Raw genomic sequence first — 22,099 nt, forward strand, 5'->3', positions numbered from 1 at the left:
ATTGCAGTCTAATTCCTCATTGTAGATTTTCTTAATACAGCTCCCTGCAGTTTTCTGTATTGGCTAAGGTATTTCCAAGCCCTATTTGCAGTACTTATTTGAACTTCTAAATTATTCCGTTACTCTGTACAGCTGGTTCTCGTTATTTTTGGTAATTATATTCTAAATTCACTGCTAAAACTAAATAACTGACCTCTTGCACCTAGGGGAAGTACTGGGTTAGGGTCCTACAAGCCACTGGTCACATTTTTACCAACTGATCAGTACATAACCTGTTTTTTGTGTGTTTCTACTTAAAGACACCTTTTTAAATGTATATTGTGGATTCATTAACATAGAACTCAGCCAACAGCTCTTTACCTGAATGTTTTAGTTTTGTTTTGCTTTTTGAGACTGGGTCTTGCTCTGTCACCCAGGCTGGAGTGCAGTGGTGTGATTATATTTCACTGCAGGCTCAAACCATCTTCCTGCCTTGACCTCCCAAAGTGTTAACATCACAGCCCTCTTATGCTTAGGAACAACACTAAACTTTTTTCGTAGAGACAGCAAGCAGGGAAGGTCTCACCATGTTTCCCGTGCCAGTCTCAAACTCCCGGACTCAAGTGATCCTCCTGCCTCAACCTCCCAAAGTGCTGACATCACAGCCCTGAATGTGCCAAGCGCCCCTCGCATCACTTGCCAATACTTCTGCCTTGAGAATGCTCTTCCTGGGTATCTATCGCCCACTCCCTCATCTCCAGGTCTCTGCTTGAATGTCACCTTTTTTGGGGTACTTCTGTGAAGGAGCAATTTTTTTCCCCTGCACACTTAACATTTTCTATTCCCCATACATACCCTGTTGATTTTTTCTCCATAGCACTCATCACCAACTGGTGTATTTGTTTATTGTCTCTCTCCACTAGAATACAGGCTTCCAGAGCAGTACTTTGTTTTCATTCAATAGTTGAGTCTCAGTACCTAGAACAGAAACTGGCACATGTTAGGCAACAAATAAATACTGATGAATGAATAAATGCCCTGGATATGCTGGTGTGAAATCCTAAAAAATACCCACTTTCCATCCAGATCAATAGCACTGGTGGATTTTCTGTATTCTGACTACCCCTTCAACACTTGCCTAAAGCTAGGACAACTTCTTCAAAGGCAATAGTGGATAAGAGAGGCTGGTATATTTGCCGCCACATTAGGAAAGTCTTCAGAATTTGACCCTAACAACAGGCAAATTTCAATGTATTCATCCTTTTGTTGAAATAAGTTCATACCACAGGGAAAAGCAAAAGATAGGAGGTGAGGCAAAGGCTACTCTATAACTGAGTTTTTTTCCCTGCTATGGGGTTTGCCTACCTAGTCTAGATTCTCACACTAGCCTGACTTTCCTCTGCTCTGTGGCATATTTTTAACCCGAGTTGCAGGGCTGTTGGTTTCCAGAGTGTTGCCTGATGCATCCCAAATGTCGGCTTAGCAATCAATACACATCTGAACAGGGGCCCATCACTAATAGCAAGCATCTCATTCATCTGGGCAAAACTCATGGGTTTTCACAGGGACCCTACCAGCTCAGAAGCACCTTGATATAAATAAGTAGAAACCAAAGACAGCTAAGTTTTAAATCTTGAGTCAAAACTTAATCAAAGTCAAGTTGATTTCATTTTGGTGAGCTTTCAAATCATGCTTTTAAAAATAAATCATGTAAAAAAATCATGTACTCCTATGTATAATTTTACTTCTGGTGTTTTTTCTTAATCAGAAAATAAAGGAAGACTCTGGAATTTGTACAGTCTAGCACTTTGAAAGTTTCATGAGAGTGTTTGTTTTAGCAGTGCAAAAATATTCCATACTCTGAAAAACAAAACCAGAAAGTTGATTCATTCCTTCATTGGACACTTACCATGTTCCCGATAATTTTAGGTGGTGGGGATACATGGATAAGACATGTTCTCAGCTCTTAACTTGCAGTCTTGCAGGAAAAGCGGATAATCAACAACTTAATATTGTGGAGGAGTGCTAGACTCCAGGTAACTGTGTGCTGAAGGGTAGGGAGTAAAGGCAGAAGGAACTGTACGTGCAAAGGCTTGGTAATGGGAAAACTTCACAGTAGCTAAGCAGAGCTAGAGCACAACTTACTGGGGAAATAAGAGATGAGGTTGGAAATGTACACTAGGATGAGAAGACAGCTTTGCAGGTCTTGAAGTCTGTGCTGTATGCAATGCAGAGGCAGCTGAGATTTTTTAGTGAATAAGAAAAACAATTACTCTAACTCGTTTAGAACAATGATTCTGGGAACCCAGAAGATGGACTAGGTGGGAAGAGACAGTGAGTTAGGAGGCTACTGAAATAGGCAAGGAAAGATGACGGTGTAAGACTGTAGCAAAGGGAACAGAGAGGAAGGGAAGCTGCCATGGAGTGACAGAGGAGAGAGAAAAAGAAAGGGATGACAAGGGCGTCAAATTCAAGTAGTCACAATCTGATCTAAAAAAGTACTCAGTGAACACGATGAACGACTCTTAAAATTTCCTAATGTCTTTTTTGTTACTATTGTTATCACATGAAACCAATTAGAGTTAATATTCCTGGTAGGGAAGAATTCTATAAACAACATTGCATATCACACATCAGGGTAAACCCATGTCAAATGCTTTTTTCCCCTTCTTCTTCCAGATATTATTCATTTGTATTCTTGTGTGCACTGTCTGATCATCTTTTTTCCCAATTTCTATCAGAGAATTTAACTTTCTAAAAATTCATTTGTGAGCCTTTTAAAATAGTTGTTTGTCATCTGTGTTACATTTTTTTTCATTGTAGCATTTGCATTTTTATTTTGTTTTTGATGCTGATGTGCCGAAGGGTTGTTTTGTGTTTATGTAAACAAAGCTATCATTTCAAGTTCTTGTTAGTACAATGCACATAAAAATATTCCCCATGCCAAAGTACATCAACGTTATTCTAGTAAATTTGTAGTGTAATCATCTTTATAATACACAATTTGCAAAATATAATTGTTAATCTATTTTTAAAAGCAGTATTTAAATTAATCATGAAACTTTAATTCAGTTGTTCAGACTACTTGGGAATTTTCCATTCTTGAGTGAATTCAGAATTACATGAAATGATAGTTATTTACCTTTCTCCATTTATTTTTGTTATTTTTTGGTAACAGCCTTACTGAGATACAGTTCACATACCATACAATTCGCCCATTTAAAGCATACATTTCAGTCGTTTTTTGTATACTCCCAGCCAGCACCACAATCAATTTAGAACATTTTCATCACCCCAAATATAAAACTCCACATACTTCTTAGCCATCACCCTCAAATCACTGCCCAGTCCTAGGCAACCACTCATCTTCTTACTGTGTCTACGGATTTGCCTATTATGGACATTTCATGTAAATGGAATCATACAATATGTGGTCCTTTGTGTCTGGCTTCTTTCACTTAGCGTAATGTTTTCAAGGTTTATCTATGTTGTAGTATGCATTAGTAATTTGTTTACTAGATTAGAGAAAAAAAGCAGAGATGTATTTTTTTTCCATTGTATGGTTATACTACATTTTGTTTATCTACTCATTGGCAAAAATATGAGTTATTTCTACTCTTAAGAGTAATGCTGATATGTACACCCATGTACAAGTTTTTTGTGTGGACACACGTTTTCATTTATTCTGAGTATACACCTTGAAGTAGAATTTTTGGTTTATTTTAAAATCCATCTTTATGCCGTACATTAACATTAGTGATATGGATTTTTTTAAAAATCTACTTTGCCCTATTTTCTCCTATAAGAACCCAATAGAAATGGGAAATGGGTTGACTATTTGAGTAAATGTATATGAATCTGTTAGTTATAGAAGTAGGTCTCACAGTTGGAGAGGATTTTCACTTCCTTTCATCTTGGCAGGAAGAATGTTTTCTCTAAGTTTCTTTATACTTAACACTAGAGAGGCCAAGTCTTTGATTCTGTACCTAAGAGCTTTATGTAATAACCTCTGAAAAATTAGGAATCACATGGAATGGGAGAATCCAGGGTAAATTGTCTTCTGAGTCCTGAACAACCTAATAACTTACTTTCTCTGATTAGGAAAGCAATGCATGATCACTTTGGAAAACACACAGTGAATACAATAAAAATCACCCATAATATCTTGCCCAGAGTTAGCCACTATTAACTTATCTCATTGGCCCAGTTTAGATACTGAATGAGTATACCGGTAACCTTCAGCAAATTATAGGCAAACTATTTTAAAAGACTGTTTTATTTTGTTTTCTTTGGAGATGGAGTCTTGCTCTGTCACCCAGGCTGGAGTGCAGTGGCACAATCTCGGCTCACTGCAACCTCCCAGGTTCACGCAATTCTCCTGCTTCAGCCTCCAAAGTATCTGGGATTACAGGCACCTGCCACCATGCCCAGCTGTTGTTTTTTTAATTTTTAGCAGACAGGGGGTTTTACCATGTTGGCCAGGCTGGTTTCAAACTCCTGGCCTCAAGTGATCCATCCGCTTCGGCCTCCCAAAGTGCTGGGATTACAGGCACGAGCCACCACCACGCCCAGCCTAAAAATACTCTTAATGGAGAAATGTAAAAATACTTTTTCCTTCTAATTGCTTTTCTTTTCTTTTTCCTTTTTTTGAGATGAAGTCTCACTCTTTTGCCCAGGCTGGAGTGCAGTGGCACCATCGTGGCTCACTGCAACCTCCGCCTCCCAGGTTCAAGTCATTCTCCTGCCTCAGCCTCCTGAGTAACTGGGATTACAGATGCGCACCACCACGCCTGGCTAATTTTGTATGTTTAGTAGAGATGGGGTTTCACCATTTTGGCCAGGCTGGTCTCGAACTTCTGACCTCAAGTGATCCACCCACCTCAGCCTCCCAAAGTGCTGGGATTACAGGCAAGAGCCACCGCGCCCAAGTATTTTGCAGCCTTAGAAAGCCCTGTTTCTCTTTACAGCAGAGTAGAAGCTATCATTTGTTGAATAAACAGTAAGTGTCAGCTACATTATAAATGTTAGTGCTAATTCTCACAACAACCTTGTAAACCCTTGAGGGCCTACTCTGTGCTCAGTGATTTAGAGGCAATCTCTCTATCTTGTAGCTGAGGAAACCAAAGATCAGAAAAGGTGAGTAATTTGTGCCAAGTCACACAACTCCAGTGCTATCATTCCATGCAAGCCATCACTATCATTCCCTTGCCTGGACTTCTATAATAGCTGCCCATGCTTGTTCCCCTCCAACCTATTCTCTCCTTCACTGCTAGAGGGATCTTCTTAATATGTCAGTCGGAGCACATGAACACATGTCTTAAACCTCACATAGGTTTCCCATCAGAGAACTTCCCCAGTTTACTGTGAAGCTAATGCAGCTTAAGATTCAAGTCTTCATTTGCATGGCTCCTTCCTAGGCTCTGGGAAGGACCCTAATAATGTATTCTTATGCTCATACGCAAAATACCTTTTTTTTTTTTTTTTCTTTTCAGAGACAGAGTCTCACTCTGTCGCCTAGGCTGGAGTACAGTGGCACGATCTTGGCTCACTGCAATCTCCACCTCCTGGGTTCAAGCAATTCTCCTGCCTCAGCCTCCTGAGTAGCTGGGATTATAGGCGCATGCCGCCATGCGAAGCTAATTTTTTTTGTATTTTAGTAGAGACGGGGTTTCACCATGTTGCCTAGGCTGGTCTCGAACTCATGAAGTCAGGCAATCTGCCTGCCTTGGCCTCCCAAAGTGCTAGAATTACAGGAGTGAGCTACTGCGCCTGGCCGCAAAATATCTTTTAACAGCAATTGAGAAGCACTACTGTTTGTTTCTGCACAAATTTCTCCTCCTTTTGGAAGACATTGGAGTGGTCATGGGTGTAATGGAATATGTTAATTCACAGTCACTTTCATGGATAGTGAGCTTATTGTTAACCATTCCAGTGTAGAAATGGCTTCGGGATGTTTCCTACCACCATTGTGCCAACTCACCTGGCATCATGACAAGAAGATACAGGGGCAGAGGTTGTGTCACCACGTGAACTACGTCTTCTATGGTGCCCATCATTGGAAGTTTATGAATACTGGAGAGAGAAACAAGGCTTGAAATATATGGAGTCAGAAGCTAGTCTATGATAAACACTTCCGGTCTCCAGATGTATAAAATTATAAGCTAAGGATTCAGTTCTCATCAATACCAAACAGGAAGTGGGAAAAGTACTATAGGATGTCAGACTGATAGTCAAACTATCATTTTCGAGTTACTGTGATGTTTGTCATCTTTTAAAAAATTTGTTCTGGCTTTGAGTGTTGTGGTCCAACAAATAATGTAATTTGTTGAAATTTTTTTTGCTCTAAGTAAATAACCAATTTCACACCAATTTCACATTTGTACTATCCTATTCTTTTTCTGTTTGTAGAGATGGGGTTTTGCTATGTTGCCCAGGCTGAGTCTTGACTTGAACTCCTGGGCTCAAGTGATCCTCCCTCCTCAGCCTCCCCAGTAGCTGGGACTACAGGCACGTGCCAACACACCTGGCTTGTATTGTCATATTCTTTGCTTAAACAGAACTCCTTCCCACCTGCCCAAATAATATAATATTCAATATAAACTGGAATTAGCCCCTGTTTTCCATTGTCCCCCTATCTTGTTGAGAATCTGTACCTGATTCCTCTCTGCCCCTCCCTCACACAAACTTCTTTGTTCTTTTTTTTTTTTTTTTTTTAAGACAGGTTCTCTCTCTGTCACCACAGCTGTGGTGCCATCATAGTTCACTGCAGCCTCAACCTCCTGGGTTCAAGTGATACTCCCATCTCAGCCTCCCATGTAGCTAGGACCACAGGTGTGCACTACCACGCTCAGATAGTTTTTATTTTTAGTAGAGATGAGGTCTCACTATGTTGCCCAGGCTGGTGAACTCCTGAGCTCAAGCGATCCTCCTGCCTTGGCCTCCCAAAGTGCTGAGATTACAGGCATGAGCTACCGTGCCTAGCCGTAGCAAGCTCTTTTCTACCTAAGTGTCTTTAGCTAGATCACCCCCCTATCTGGAATGCTCTTCCCTCCATCCTGCACGACTGCCACTTTCTCCATCTTCTGTCCTAACTCAGGTTACCTTGTCAGGAAGGCATTTCCTGACCACTCGTTCTAAAGTAAAAGTCCCTACCCACTACTGCATCAATTTTATCCCTCAATAGTTTTTTTTTTTTTTTTTTTTTTTTTTTTTTTTGAGACAGAGTTACACTCGGTTGCCAGGCCAAGCTGGAGTGCAGTGGCACAATCTTGGTTCACTGCAATCTCAGCCTCCCGGGTAGCTGGGATTACAGGCGTGCGCCACCACACCCAGCTATTTTTTGTATTTTTAGTAGAGACGGGGTTTCACCATGTTGGCCGGGATGGTCTCCATCTCCTGACTTCGTGATTTACCTGCCTAGGCCTCCCAAAGTGCTGGGATTACAGGCATGAGCTACTGCGCCAAGCACTCCTCAATTGTTCTTATCAAATTCTGAAATTATCTTGCTTGTTTTTTGTTATTTTTTTTTAAAGACAAGGTCTTATGTTGTTTCTTTTCAAAGACAAAGCTTATTTTTATTTTTATTTTTGAGATGGTGTTTTGCTCTTGTCACCAGGGCTGGAGTGCAATGGCGCACTCTCTGCTCACTATAATCTCCACCTCCTGGGTTCAAGCGATTCTCCTGCCTTAGCCTCCCAAGTAGTTGGGATTACAGGTATGTGCCATCACACCAAGCTAATTTTTATATTTTTAGTAGAGATGGGGTTTCACCATGTTAGCCAGGCTGGTCTTGAACTCCTGACTTCAGGTGATCCACCCACCCCAGCCTCCCAAAGTGCTGGGATTACAGGCATGAGCCACTGCGCCCAACCAAAGTTTGTTTTTTTAAAGACAAGGTCTCACTCTGTTGCCCAGGCTAGGGTGCAGCAGCAGGCATGATCATAGCTCAGTGAACTCCTGTGCTCAAGGGACCCTCCCACTTCAGCCTCACAAGTAGCTAGGACCACAGGTGCACACCACCACACCTGGCTATTTTATTTTATTTTGTTTTATTTTATTTAATAGAGATAAGGGGGTTCTTCATGTTGCCCAGGCTGGTCTGGAACCCCTGGCCTTAAACAATCCTCCCACCTCAGCTTCCCAAAGTGCTGGGATGATAGGCGTGAGCCACCGCCTCCAGTTTTGTTTACTTGTTTATTGTTTGAGTTCCTTTCCACCCAGCTTTGTTTACTTGTTTATTGTTTGAGTTCCTTCCCGAGGCAGTACTTTCCAAGAATGCAGGGACATTAACTATCATGTTCACTAAATCATTCCTAGAATTTGGCATATACATTAGTTGTTTCTTAAATATTCGTTGAATGAATGAATGAATAGCTGGGAGTGACAGCAAAGATTCAAACTCATGTTTATCAAATCAAAGGCTGTGCGATGCCCAATATGCCAAAAGCTCTCTGTATTTCCCAATCTGTTATCCCATAGAGCATTGAAGAGATCATGTGTGTGTTAAGAACACAGGCAGTTTCAATTCTGGTTCACCAATGACTGAGAAGATCAGATATAATCAAGGATCAAAATATTCTTTTCCATACAGGTGACTTCAAGTATTCTTCAGTTTTCAAAAAATTTAAAACACCTAAAATTAATCAGACATGTTCTAAAAGAGCAAGGAAAAATTGTGTTCTGTGTGAGACAGCTGTGGAACTGGAAATTACCAAATGATTTCCACTTTTAAGAGATTTGGATCAGGTGGCTTAGAATTAGATTAAAGATAATCAATTCCCTGGAACAATCAATGCCATGCATAACTCTAATCTTCAGAAGGAGCTTTTTGTATTGCTGAGAGGTTGCTCATCTGGTCTTGTTTTTTATCCATACAGAAACCTTGATGTCAATTAGTATTCCACGGTAAATGAAGCTAGATGAGAAAGTGAACCCTTGCTAAATAAATTAGAAGAGACGATAATTAAAGCAGAGATTCTAAACCGTATCAGAGAAGCAGCTCTATTTTCATTTTACCATCACTTCCCTAAAAGCAATATATGGCAGTTTACAGATTACACATGGAAATGAAATATATTAAATTTTGGATTTTTTTTTGTGCTTTTGAGGATCAGAATTTCATAATATCTCTTGACTGAAGGAGAGTTAATCTGGGAACAAATAATTTGGCAATCGATACGTTAAATTCTAAGATGACAGTTCTCCTGGTCTATAGCCACAAATATCTGGAACATTTGTGGTCTAAACCTGCAGTATAATTTGTACTTTGGATTCACTTCTGGTATACATAGCAGTGTCTATAAATACCTTTCATGTCCAGAATAGAAAGCCTGAGGGAGAGACAGAGGCTAGATATTTGATATTAGAAAAATATTCCAATTCTACCTTTTGCACAGAATTGAATATTTGTAATTGTGTCTTATAGATATCAAATTAAAAGTATAAGTTTCATTTTAACATTTATAATAGTATACCATCTATGGAGAACAGACAATATGTATTTATATTACACACATTTACATATTCCTAATAAGGTGTCTTTATTTAGTAGACAAATGTTGAACTTTTGCATATTAAAAATTATTACTTTACTCTAGGACTTTATGGAAATTCATATTTGTCTTAAAAAGAAAAATTATTTTATAACGTAATTCATCATTCCCAGATTTAAAAGCTTTCAACATTTAGGGCACATGGGATATTGTATTGTACTTTCTTAAAAGTGAAAAACAGTATCTTCATTTTTTTTTTTTTGAGACAGAGTCTCACTCTGTTGCCAGGGCTGGAGTGCAGTGATGGGATCTCGGTTCATTGCAACCTCTGCCTCCTGGGTTCAAGCGATTCTCCTGCCTCAGCCTCCTGAGTAGCTGGGATTACAGGCTCCTGGCATCACACCCAGCTAATTTTTTGTATTTTCAGTAGAGACAGGGTTTCACCGTATTGTCCAGGCTGCTCTTGAACTCCTGACCTTGTGATTCGCCCACCTCAACCTCCCAAAGTGCTGGGATTACAGGCATGAGCCACTGCACCCAGCCTAGTATCTTCATTTTTAACAAGAATGTTTTGTAGGCCAGGTGTGGTGGCCCATGCCTGTAATCCCAGTACTTTGGGAGGCCAAGGGGGCGGATCACCTGAGGTCAGGAATTCGAAACCAGCTTGGCCAACATGGTGAAACATCTCTACTAAACAAACAAAATTAGCCAGACGTGGTGAGGCATGCTTGTAATCCTAGCTACTTGGGAGGCTGAGGAAGGAGAATCACTTGAACCTGGGGGGTAGAGGTTGCAGTGAGCCGAGATCGCGCCATTGCACTCCAGCCTAGGCAACAAGACTGAAACTCCATCTCAAAAAAAGAAAAGAAAAGAAAAAAAGTTTGGTAGCTGAATTGCCATTTCCTTGTTAACATGCATTTTTCTTGAACGTAGGTAATTGAACCTGTCACATTGTGTTATATATATATGCTATTATTAAATTCTGTTGAGAAGGTTTAGTTTTATATATGGCTTATATTTTTGTGATATTTGATTTTATGCATTACTATTTAGTTATTACAATCTAATAAAAATGTGGCCAATTGATTTTCTTTTTTAAAGCTCTCCACATTAAAATATGTCTGTACTTTTACGTTTTGATTGTGGTCATTGAAATAGCCCTTTAAAGAGAGCTTTTCTTCTTATATTGTTTCTTATGAAGGGTTGAATTTTAATATCACATCAATACTTGCTTTTTTCATTTAATCTGTGAAAATGAATTTAATTTCAGCAGTAAAATTGACAGCATCCATTTTTATCTTTAATTAACTTTTCAGTTTGGCTTTCATCTTAAAGGCTCACAGCAGAATTTATCACCAAGCCATAATAGAAGTGCTGAATGGAAGATTCAGAGAAGCTGACTAGCTCTGAATTTAGCTCAGTTGACCCCATTATAAAAAAGAAAAGTGAACAACATTGATATAAAAGACAACTCATTAGGCCATACCACTAACAGATGACAATGTTTATTTTTGATTTCCGCTATTTATTTGGCTTCCGAATTCCCTTTCCATGCACTCTCTTTTTAACTCCAAAGCACCAACTGCCCTTTACTTAAGGGTTTTGTAAGTATGAAAGTACGTCAGAGAATAATTGCTACATAAATAATAATAGCTAGCATCTATTGCATACTCAAGCACTGTGCTAAGGACTTTATTAACTTTATATTCTGTGAGGCAGGTTTTATGGCACTGTTTAAAAATTAGTAATGGGGCTTAAAGAGATTAACTTTAGTTTAGTGAATGGTTAAGTGTTTGAAGTCAGGTCACCTGGATTTGAATCCCTGCCCACTATTTTCTAGCTTGCTAGCTCTGAGATCTTGGGAAAACCAGTTAGGATTCATATATTCAGTGAAAGCAACGAGCAGAGGGAGTACAGGACCCAACTTAGTTAGAGAGATTGCTTTCATACAAGAAGTGACAATAAGCCCAGTGCTGGAGGAGGAGTAGGAGTTAGGCAAAGCAGAGGAGGAGGAGGGGTGGGGAGAGATTAGTCCAGGCAGAGGAACAGCATGTGTGAAGGCCCTAGAGCGGGACTGGGCTTGGTGGTTCCTGTCCTGAAGGGACCCATGTGGCTGGAATTTAGTTTGCAAAGGGGAGGGGTGTGATGCGGAGTTTGTGAGCATAGCGGGGGGCGGGGGGCCTCTAAAAATCATGACAAGGACTTGGGATTTTGTTTCTGTTTGAAGACAATCACTCGGGCTGCCATCTGCAGAGTGTGTTGGAGGATCCAGGGAAGGAGACCCAGAGAGAGGCTGGGGCAGGAGTCTAAGATAGAGATGCATTTGAATAAAGTAGGAGTGGAAAGGAGATACAGGAGATGGATTCAAAATAAATTCAAGGCTGGCCAGGTGCGGTGGCTCATGCCTGTAATCGCAGCACCTTGGGAGTCGAGGCGGGTGGATCACCTGGAGTTCCAGACCAGCCTGACCAACATGGTGAAACACCATCTCTACTAAAAATACAAAATTAGCTGGGCCTGACGGCGCATGCCTGTAATCTCAGCTACTTGGGAGGCTGAGGCAGGAGAATCACTTGAACCCGGGAGGCAGAGGTTGCAGTGAGCTGAGATCGCACCATTGTACTCCAGTCTGGGCAACAAGAGTGAAACACCTTCTTAAAAATAAAATAAGTAAATAAATAAATAAATTCCAGGTAAATAGCACTTAGGGTTGAATTAGAATTGGTGGGTGAAGTAGAGGGAGGAACTAAGGATGACTTCCAGTTTTCTAGCTTGAGTAATTAGTCAGATGGTGGTAGCATTGATTGAGATGGGAAGGCTAAGAGGATAACATGGTTTGGGGACATCTTAAGCGACATATCTAAGTGACTATAATGTAAAGTACATAGTCAAATACACTGGAGCTCAGAGGCGAGATCAGCACTTATCTGTGTATGAATCTGGTCATCATCAATATATGGATGGTATTTACAGCCAGGGAAATGGATAAGATCACTGAGGGAGGAAGTTTACAGAGACAGGAGAATAGGTCCCAGATGTGAGCCTCTGGAATTTCCAACAGGCAAAGCCTGGGTCAAAGAGGAGGAACCTGCCAAGAGAACTGAGAAGTTGGCCAAAACAAGGATAATAAAAGTACTACTCCTATAATATTGAGATTAAATGAACTAGCATATTAAACAGTGTTTAACTTCTTACAGTCCCCTTACTTAGCAGTGTTAATTTAATTATTAAATTCTACTTTCTATGACAAGGTACTGACTGGCCAGTGGGTATTGTAAAGGTGAATAAGACATAGCCCCGCTGGGTATGGTGGTTCACACTCCTAATCCCAGCACTTTGGGAGGCTGAGGTGGGAGGATCTCTTGAGCCTGGGAGTTTGAGACAAGCCCAGACGACATAGTTAGACCTTGTCTCTACCAAAGAAAACCAAAGAAACAAACAAAAAAAAATCAAAACTAAAAAAATTAGCTGGTTGTAGTGGTGCACACCTGTAATCCCAGCTACTTGATAGGCTGGGGAGGAAGGATCGCTTGAGTTTGAGCCCAGGAGGTTGAGGCTGCAGTGAGCTATCATCACACTGCTACACACTCCAGCCTGGGCAAGAGTAAAATCCTGTCTCTACTAGGAAAAAAAAAAAAAAACAAAAACAAAAACATAGCCGCTAGACTGAGAAACCCATTATCTAGTAGAGAACATAATTATAGAGAAATAGATAAAGAGAAGGCAAGTGGCATTTGAAATGAGCCTTGAAGAAAGGGTGGGTTTAGATATTCAGAAAAGGGGAGAAGGAAGGACAAGTGAAGACAGCAAAGTGTAATAAAAATTCCACCATCTTCAGAGGAAAATGTGTCTGGGATGCAAGAACTGTGTAATAGTCCCTTTGGCTAAGTCTCAGAAAGTTGGTAGATAGAGGCCACTTTGGGGGAACTTTGTAGGCGGTGGCTGCAGCAACAGCAGCAATTTTCATTGTCATTTGATCAGCTAATGTCTCCTAGCAGTGTGAAGATGTCTGTTACCAGAATCAGGTGTAGCACCACATCCAGCAAACATGAGAAATTGGCATATCCCCCTGGAAAAACCATCTAAGATGTAGACGTTATATTCTGATTATTTGCTTGGATTTTAAAATGCCCTACAAATGACATGCTTTGCCTTTCACTTAATAGCGACAATTAATAGTGTTTTTCATAGATTATGTAAATAACCATCATTCTCATGATTATTGATATAACATCTAGGAGTTCCAATTATACTTCCAGTGGCTCCACTAACAACCATTTCATTCCAGTTTTGCCACTGACAGGTACTGTGACCTTCAGCAGTTATTCAATTCCTCTGTTTCAAATCAATTAGCTGTAAAAGCAGAATAACACTTTAAAGTCATCCAAACACTGTTAGGATGAATTGCATAAGTGCCTATAAGTCCCATAAATTCTTCAGAGTAAAACATAAATTTGCAGTGAAAAGATGATAGGTACTGTCTTTCATTTCTGTGCAGAAGTACAATTAATTACTAACCCTAACTGGGGTTAACCACGTCTTGTGCATTCCTTTTCTGTGGCCCCTTTCTGTAAGTCCTGCTTAAACAGATTGGCTCCATTGGATGTAATTTCCATTTTTCTAGCTGTAGTTGGACCTAAGAAGTTGGACCGTCTTCACTGAATTTTGCCGTTTAGATTCTTTGCAACCAGGTTTAGTTTTTCACAGATTTACTAGTCTGGAGGTTGGAGTGAAATTTCTGCTCACAGTGAGTCTTAGAGGTGTCAACTCCACAAAGCATACTGTGAAGAGTCAGCGGCTCCCTCTGCCACTGAAATTTAAAGATAATTCGCCTGAATCCCTTCAGTCAAATGAACCTCTCTAATCAATTATGGACAGAGAGGATGAAATATAGGGTCTGGAGGGATTTGAGACGGGTTTCCAGCAGTCAGCACCAATCTCCACTGGAGCTGCTAGGTGTCTGTAGCAGATAGCGTCACTAATATTTACAAATGTTAATTGATGGCAACACGGAGGGTGATGCCCACGTTTGAGGCGACTGCATATCATTTCCGGGGATGGCTTGAGTGTCAGAGCTGTACCTTCCCGAGTCCTCTAGTTTATCTGCCTCGGTTCCTCGTTTCCAGACGAGGAAACAGGCCCAGAGAGGAAGGTGACTTGCCCAGGGTTGCCTCGCTGGGCCACAACACAGGTCTCCTGGTGGGGACCCCTTGGCTGGCACGACAGCCCCAGAAGGCAGTCAAGCTGCGACTGGTACTTCCTGGTGAGAAAGACTTGAGTGGGCAGCGGGGCCCATGGAGAACTCTGCAGCCCGGAGCAAGTCCCCCACCACTGTGATTCTGCCCCAGCTTCCCGCTTGTTTCCTTCGCAGCTCTGATACAACTCGGAATTACTTTATTTACATTTTCTGTCAGCTGGGAGCATTCTGTCCCTCTGCTTCCCTTTTGGTGCTGAGCACAGAGCAGACATCAATGAATAGCTGTTATCTTAAGGTGTGCAGTGACTTGGCCAAGGACACCCGGTGGTTAGAGAAGGACGCGCCTGCGATGCCAGCCTAGAGTCCTTGCCTTCCTGGAACTCTGCTCCAGGTCGCACCTGCCAGAAGGAAGGCCTGGAGGCGGGGTCCAGGGCGATGGGGCGGGGCCAGGGTTGGAAAAGGAGGAGCTAGGAGCAGACAGGGTTGGGCCAGAGGCGGGGCCGGGGGGGAAAGGCCTGGTGGGGATCGGAGGCGGGGCTATGAGTAGACCGGACAGGGCCAGAAGGAACAAGGCGGGGATTGGGCGGGGCAAGAGAAAACAGGGGCGGGGCCGGGGTGGTTCTGGGCGGGGTCAGGCGCCGCAAGCTTCTACACGCGTCCCGAGCCCGCCTGAAGCTGCTAGGCTGAAGCTGCTGTCCCGGCGGGATCTGAGGAGCGGAGCGGCCCCTCTGCTGCGTCTGCCCTCGTTTTCTCTCACGACTCACACTCGGTGCTCCATCCCCCAAGAGTCCGCGTTCCCCGCACGGCGGTCGAGAGGCGGCTGGCCGCGGTCCCGCGCGGGCCCGGGGCGATGGCGGCACGGGGGTCTGGGCCCCGCGCGCTCCGCCTGCTGCTCTTGGTCCAGCTGGTCGCGGGGTGCTGCGGTCTGGCGGGCGCGGCGGGCGGCGCGCAGGGAGGTAAGCCCGGGCGGCAGAGGTGCGGGGCGGGGCGGGGGGCCGCGGGCCAGAGCGGGGACTGGCCCGGCCCCCAACCGCGGTGCCCAGGAAGCCGCCAGGCCACGGCCGCCGGAAAACCTGGTTGCGAGGCGAGGTGGGTTTTTTTCTCCTGGGGGCTTGGAGTGAGGTTTCAGTTTAAATGCCCAGATTTGCTCATTTAAATGCAGAGAAAAGCCACTTGGGTGGGTTTTCGTTGTTGTTCCACGACCTGCATCGCTGGAGACTACGAGGCTGGCTTAGCGTGTACTTCCACACAACTTTTTCAGTAAAAGATGCCGCTGTTGTCCAGTAGGGCTTTCCTGTCGTGGTGGCAGCCAGGCTTACCACTTTGTTGCCTATTCACGGGATATAGAGACTCTGGGTTTTATTCTAGGGGTTGGGACTTATCTTCCACCTCCTGCCCGCCTCTTCCCCAATTCCTGTCCCCCACCCACCGCAGCATTTGAAAGCCTTCCCTTTCGCTGGAGATGAAAAGTGTGTGTTGTAGCGGGCTAGGCGGCCGACTTCCCTGGCTTCTGGGCTAATCGTTTGCATCCAAAGTTCCTCACTAGCTCCTTAGAGCACAGCTGTTTTCAGCCTGATGTTTTTCAAGAGGTTTTGGACAGGAATGGAAACAACAAAAGAAATCGCGTAGTCCTACATGTTTCAAGTGCCTGGGAAAGTTTTAGAGTCAGTTCTCTCAGTACCTTGAAGAAAAATACGTTTGTGGAGCAGCTATGGTGTGATCTAAACATAGAAAAGCTAAGCATCCGTTAAGCAAGATATGATTGCAGAAGTTCACTACGTCTGTATTTCAGGTTTTACGAGTGAGTTTCTTAAATAGGGGAAATATTGCAAGAACCTTTTCTTGCCTTTCTTTGTTAAGGTTTTTAATCTATGGCTCCTGATTTTAGGAAGTAATAAGACTAGAATAAGTCATTGCAGGATGTATTGCTTAGTGTAGACCGAAGAGAAATAAGATGGAGGGTGATTTAAACAAATTAAGAGAATCCTGGGCAGAGAGAGTTAAACAGAAAGAAAGGAATGTGATGTTGGAGCCAGGCATTTAAATTATGGCTCTGGTGCATCCTGCCTGGACAAACTTCTCTCAGCTCTTTTCCTTCTTTAAGAAATGGGGGGTAACCGTGCTTACCTCTCAGAGTTATTTTGAGGATTAAATAATGCATATAAAATGCCAGGCACAGTGTCTGACACTCGAGAAAATGGTAGTTCTCTACCCCTTTTGATGAAACTGAACTTTAAAAATCTGTTTCATTTCTTTTAATATAAAACACTGTAGCCAAGCGTTAAATAGTGTAAATAGCTATCTCCCTTCATGCATGGTGTTCAGTAACAAAGTGAAATTGATTAGTTCCTACTTTCTGCCCCACTTAGTTAATATCTCTCTCATAATAACCATCTGGTTGTATTGCACTTATGTTTCCTCCTTGTTCCATGTGAGCTCCTTAAGAACTGTGATTCTTGTTTATCTTTGTATCCCCAACACCTACCTTACTGTAGGAGCCCAGTGAAGGTTTGCAGAAGGAAGGAGTGGAACAGTATTACCTCTCTGGATATTAGTTTCCCCATCTGTTTGGTGAGGGGCCATTAAAGGATTCCCCTTTCCACCTCGTAAATTGTAAGATTCTGTGTGCTCTTAGAAGTGATCATCTTGAAAAACAAAGTGATATTGAATGGATGATGTAATTGCACACTTGCTCTTAACTGTTAATGTGCATTTGTGTACAGCTGTCGTTGCATGTGGGTGGTTGAAAGTACTGTCTGGAAATAGGAGACCTGCCACTCACTGTCTGTGTTTCCTTGGATGTATTACTTGACCTTGCTAATTCTTTATTTCTCTCTCTTTAAAATGAAAGGGTGGTAGTAGATGTTTTTTAGTCAACTTTAAGTTTTTTAAGTTCAAGTATTTACCTTTATTTTTACAATTTATTGTTTTCATATTCGTCTTAGGTTCTTAATAGTAACCTTTCTCTATGGTTTTCTGTGAGCCAGTCCCCAGGTAAAGAGAATATCTAGACAGCCAGCAGCCATTATTTGACTGATGAACAGTCACAGAGCTGTGGAGAGTGGCTCAGGAGACAATTAAAGTATAATAAAGTATAATGAACTAGTACATTAAGATAATACAAGCATTTTAAACTGACCTGTGATTGGGACAGTGATTATGGAAGTTAGATAATCATTAACTATCTAATTATATTTCTTAGCTATGTGACATTTTAAAGCTGATGGTCATATTTCTTAGCTGTGTGACATTTTATTTTTTTAATTTTTTTTTAAATTTTACTTTAAGTTCTGGGATACATGTGCAGAACGTGCGGGTTTGTTACATAGGTATACATGTACCATGGTGGCTTGCGGCACCTATCAACCTGTCATCTAGGTTTTAAGCCCTGCATCCATTAGGTATTTGTCCTAATGCTCTCCCTTCCCTTGCCCCCAACCTCCCAGCAGACCCCGGTGTATGATATTCCCCTCCCTGTGTCCATGTATTCTCATTGTTCAATTCCCACTTATGAGTGAGAACATGCGGTGTTTGGTTTTCTGTTCCTGTCTTAGTTTTCTGAGAATGATGGTTTCCAGCTTCATCCGTGTCCCTGCAAAGGACATGAACTCATTCTTTTTTGTGACTGCACGCTATGTGACATTTTAAATGGTTGAAACTTAATTAGTATATGTAGTGGCTGAAAATAAAATAATTCGTAGAAAATGAGAGCTATCAAAGATTTTTTTCCTCTCAGCTTTAGTCATTTTCATTAACATTTTCAGAAGCTAACAGAAGTACACACATAGTGACTGTCAGTTTTACTTTTGTTATGTATGTCCTTACATAAACTTTATACACAATTTAATTTGCAATTTAAAATTATTTTGATTTCCAAGAAATACTAAATATGCTGTATGAACTAGACTGAGCAACTGGAGGGCAGGATTTCATTTGTCTGTGTATTTCCTGATACATTGCAGAGGTACCTGTATTTATTTATTTATTTATTTTTATTTTATTTTATTTTATTTTTTGAGACGGAGTCTGGCTCTGTGGTCCAGACTGGAGTGCAGTGGCATGATCTTGGCTCACTGCAAGCGCCGCCTCCCGGGTTCACACCATTCTCCGCCATTCTCCTGGCTCAGCCTCCCGAGCAGCTGGGACTACAGGCGCCCGCCACCTCGCCCGGCTAATTTTTTGTATTTTTTAGTAGAGACGGGGTTTCACTGTGTTAGCCAAGATGGTCTTGATCTCCTGACCTCGTGATCCACCCGCCTCGGCCTCCCAAAGTGTTGGGATTACAGGCGTGAACCACCGCGCCCAGCCGTACCTGTATTTATTAATGTAGCATATGGGCTGAACTCTGAGGTTTTCAGTCAATTGTAAGAATAGCTTTTTTTAAGGTTGAGTTCATGTCCTTTGTAGGAACATGGATGAAGCTAGAAACCATCATTCTGAGCAAACTATCGCAAGGATAGAAAACCAAACACCGCATGTTCTCACTCATAGGTGGGAATTGAACAATGAGAACACTTGGACACAGGGTGGCGAACATCACACATGGGGGCCTGTTGTGTGGTAGTGATCGGGAGGCACAGCATTAGGAGATATACCTAATGTAAATGATGGGTTAACAGGTGCAGCACACCAACATGGCACATGTATACATATGTAACAAACCTGCATGTTGTTTGTTATGCAGAACTTAAAGTATAATAATAAAAAAAAATAAAAAAGGAAAAATATCAGCATTGATATAAAGGAATTAATGCCCCAGATCATTAATTCTTGGGCTTCAGAGTGTTTCTGAAATAAAAATTTGCTTATAAAAAATAGCATTTTTTTCAACCTATAATCTACAAATTAGATCTAGCAAGTAATTTTTTATAATTAGGACTTGAAGTTTTAGTTCAGTAATTTCAGTACAGAACATTTTTTTCTAATAGCATTATTTTTCTTCTCAGAGCATTGGAATTAAATTATCAGATGATAGTTTAAGTTCACTCATAAACAAGCATGTCTACTGTTAGAGTTGTTAAATACTGGAATTTTTTTTTTTTTTTTTTTTTTTTTTTTTGAGGCAGAGTCTGACCCACCTGCCTCGGGCTCCCAAGTGCTGGGATTACAGATGTGAGCCACTGCGCCCGGCCTGGAATTGTTTTTGCAAGAAGTTTGGAATTTGTTTCTTTAGCCATCTGTTCCACAAAACAGCATGGGTATAGTGTTTTTTTTTTTTTTTTTTTTTTTGGAGACAGAGTCTCGCTCTGTCACCCAGGCTGGAGTGCAGTGGCATGATCTCGTCTCACTGCAGTCTCTGCCTCTGGGTTCAAGTGATTCTCCTGCCTCAGCCTCCCAAGTAGCTGGGATCTAATTTTTGTATTTTTAGTAGAGATGGGGTTTCTCCATTTTGGCCAGGTTGGTCTCGAACTCCTGACCTCTGGTGATCTGCCTGCGTCGACCTCCCAAAGTGTTGGGATTACAGGCGTGGGCCACTGCGCCTGGCCTGGGTATAGTTTTATAATGACAACATGATGGAAAGGATTATTTAAAATTATCCTTTTCTGTTCTATGATGAAAAATGTTAATTTAGATGTTTTGTTCTCCTTTTGAGGAAACATGATGTTGTTTGTCCTACTATGTTTATTTATTTATTATTTTTACTGAGGCAGAGTCTTGTTCTGTCACCCAGGCTGGAGTGCAGTGGTGTGATCTTGGCTCACTGCAACCTCTGGCTCCTGGGTCCAAACGATTCTTGTGCCTCAGCCTCCCGAGTAGCTGAGATTATAGGTGTGTACCACCACACCCAGCTTATTTATTTATTTATTTATTTTAATAAAGACAGGGTTTCACCATGTTGGCCAGGCTGGTCTTGAACTCCTGGCCTCAAATGATCCACCCACCTTGGCCTCGCAAAGTGCCAGGATTACAGGCATGAGCCACCACGTCCAGCCCCTCCTATTGTGTTTCATTTAGTGACTTCATGCTCTTCTCTTCCAAAGTGTGATTATAAAATATAGCCTTTTACCAGTAAAAATAGGAGTTAAATATGAATATTTGAATTCTGACAAAAAAGATGATATGAACTTTTAGGTTTTATTTTTCTCTGGTTTTATTTTCATTTTTATTTTACAGTCAACTCTCTATATATATGGAATTAGGCAAAACTCTTTCCTCTAGGTCAGGATTTCTCAACCTCTGAAATTTTGTACTGGATAATTCTTTGTTGTCAGAGAGGGGGCGTCCTGTGCCTTGTAGGATGTTTAGCAGCATACTGGTTTCTAGCCATGAGATGCCAGTAGCACCCACTGAAAAATGTCTCCAGACATTGTCAGATGTGCCCTGGGGGCAAAATTGTGCTTCACATTTGCTACCCCTTGAGAGCCACTTCTCTAGGTCTTGTTGACCAGGGCTTCTGAAACTTAGATGTACACAGGAATTCCCTGAGAATGCAGACGCTGATCCAGTAGGTCAGAAGCAGGGCCTGAGACTCTGCATTTCTAACAAGCTCCCAGGTGATGTCAATACTGTTGAGTCAGTGTATCACAATTAAATAGCGAGGTTGTAGAAAATTCCACATTCATACCATTGGGTAAACTCTCAAGGGAAACTGATGACAGTAATTATGAAAATAGTGAATTTACAGTGAATTGTAGCCCAAACAATGTAAGGTTAATAGAAGCTAAGAAAACAAGCATTATCCTGCTGTCTTAACAAAGCAGCTGTCTTCACTTTTCCATATTTTCTTCCAGTGCTTAGTATTCATTCATAATTGGACATCTCTAAGGGGGAAATTGGCAAGCGTCTTTTGAAGGTCATACAGGCAACCTCATGCACCATTAGGTGTTTTATTCCATAATACTGTAAATATACTAGCTCGTAATACATATTTATTGCCTGTTGAGAGATCTATAGCCCCAAGTTAAGATAATGAACTCTGCATTTACTTGATCTGATGATGCTCAGCGTTTTTTTTTGTTTGTTTTTTAAGTGTGCAAGTTGTCTCATCTCCTTGAGAACTATTGACTGCACCTAAATTAATACCACCTAAGGTCATTCATTTTCTTACTGCAAGTGTTCTGAGAGTCAGGGTAAGATATTAAGTTTACTAAAGCATAGCAGTTGCAGTGTAACTTTATCCTATAATTCTGTGATAAAAATCAATATAAAATATAATGAAAATCCTAGAGTGAAAAAAAAATCCCTCTATATTTTATCTGTAATACTTAAAATAATGATTGGTAAGCATTCTTGTTTGTCACATGGAAAATGTTGAATATAGTACGCATTTCCCCTCGTTTACAAATGGTTATGTTCACTGCTTTATCTTGCCGTTGCTTAAAATAGCCCTCCTAGGACTGCTGCAAAGAGGATTTTTTTTTCAAAAGAGTACAAGTCACTTTTTGCTAACTTATAAAAAGATACAAGGAGACTTCAGGGGTAGATTAACTGC

At 41.5% G+C, this 22,099-nt stretch overlaps 1 protein-coding gene across 4 annotated transcripts in view; it reads left to right on the forward strand.

Moving 5' to 3' along the window:
- Window positions 1-15,274: 15,274 nt before the first annotated feature.
- Window positions 15,275-22,099, forward strand: part of CHRNA5 (cholinergic receptor nicotinic alpha 5 subunit) — a 28,543-nt gene continuing 21,718 nt past the window's right edge. For 2 of the 4 annotated variants that reach the window (XM_077940068.1, XM_077940066.1), the window contains exon 1: window positions 15,281-15,623. In XM_077940068.1, coding sequence (XP_077796194.1) covers window positions 15,518-15,623 — 106 coding nt within the window. In that variant the 5' untranslated portion in view covers window positions 15,281-15,517. Of the gene's footprint in view, window positions 15,624-22,099 lie in introns of all 4 variants that reach the window. The other 2 variants (XM_015142833.3, XM_077940067.1) reach the window with 2 other exon arrangements.

The sequence above is a fragment of the Macaca mulatta genome, chromosome 7 (assembly GCF_049350105.2).
Source record: "Macaca mulatta isolate MMU2019108-1 chromosome 7, T2T-MMU8v2.0, whole genome shotgun sequence".
Lineage (NCBI taxonomy): Eukaryota > Metazoa > Chordata > Mammalia > Primates > Cercopithecidae > Macaca > Macaca mulatta.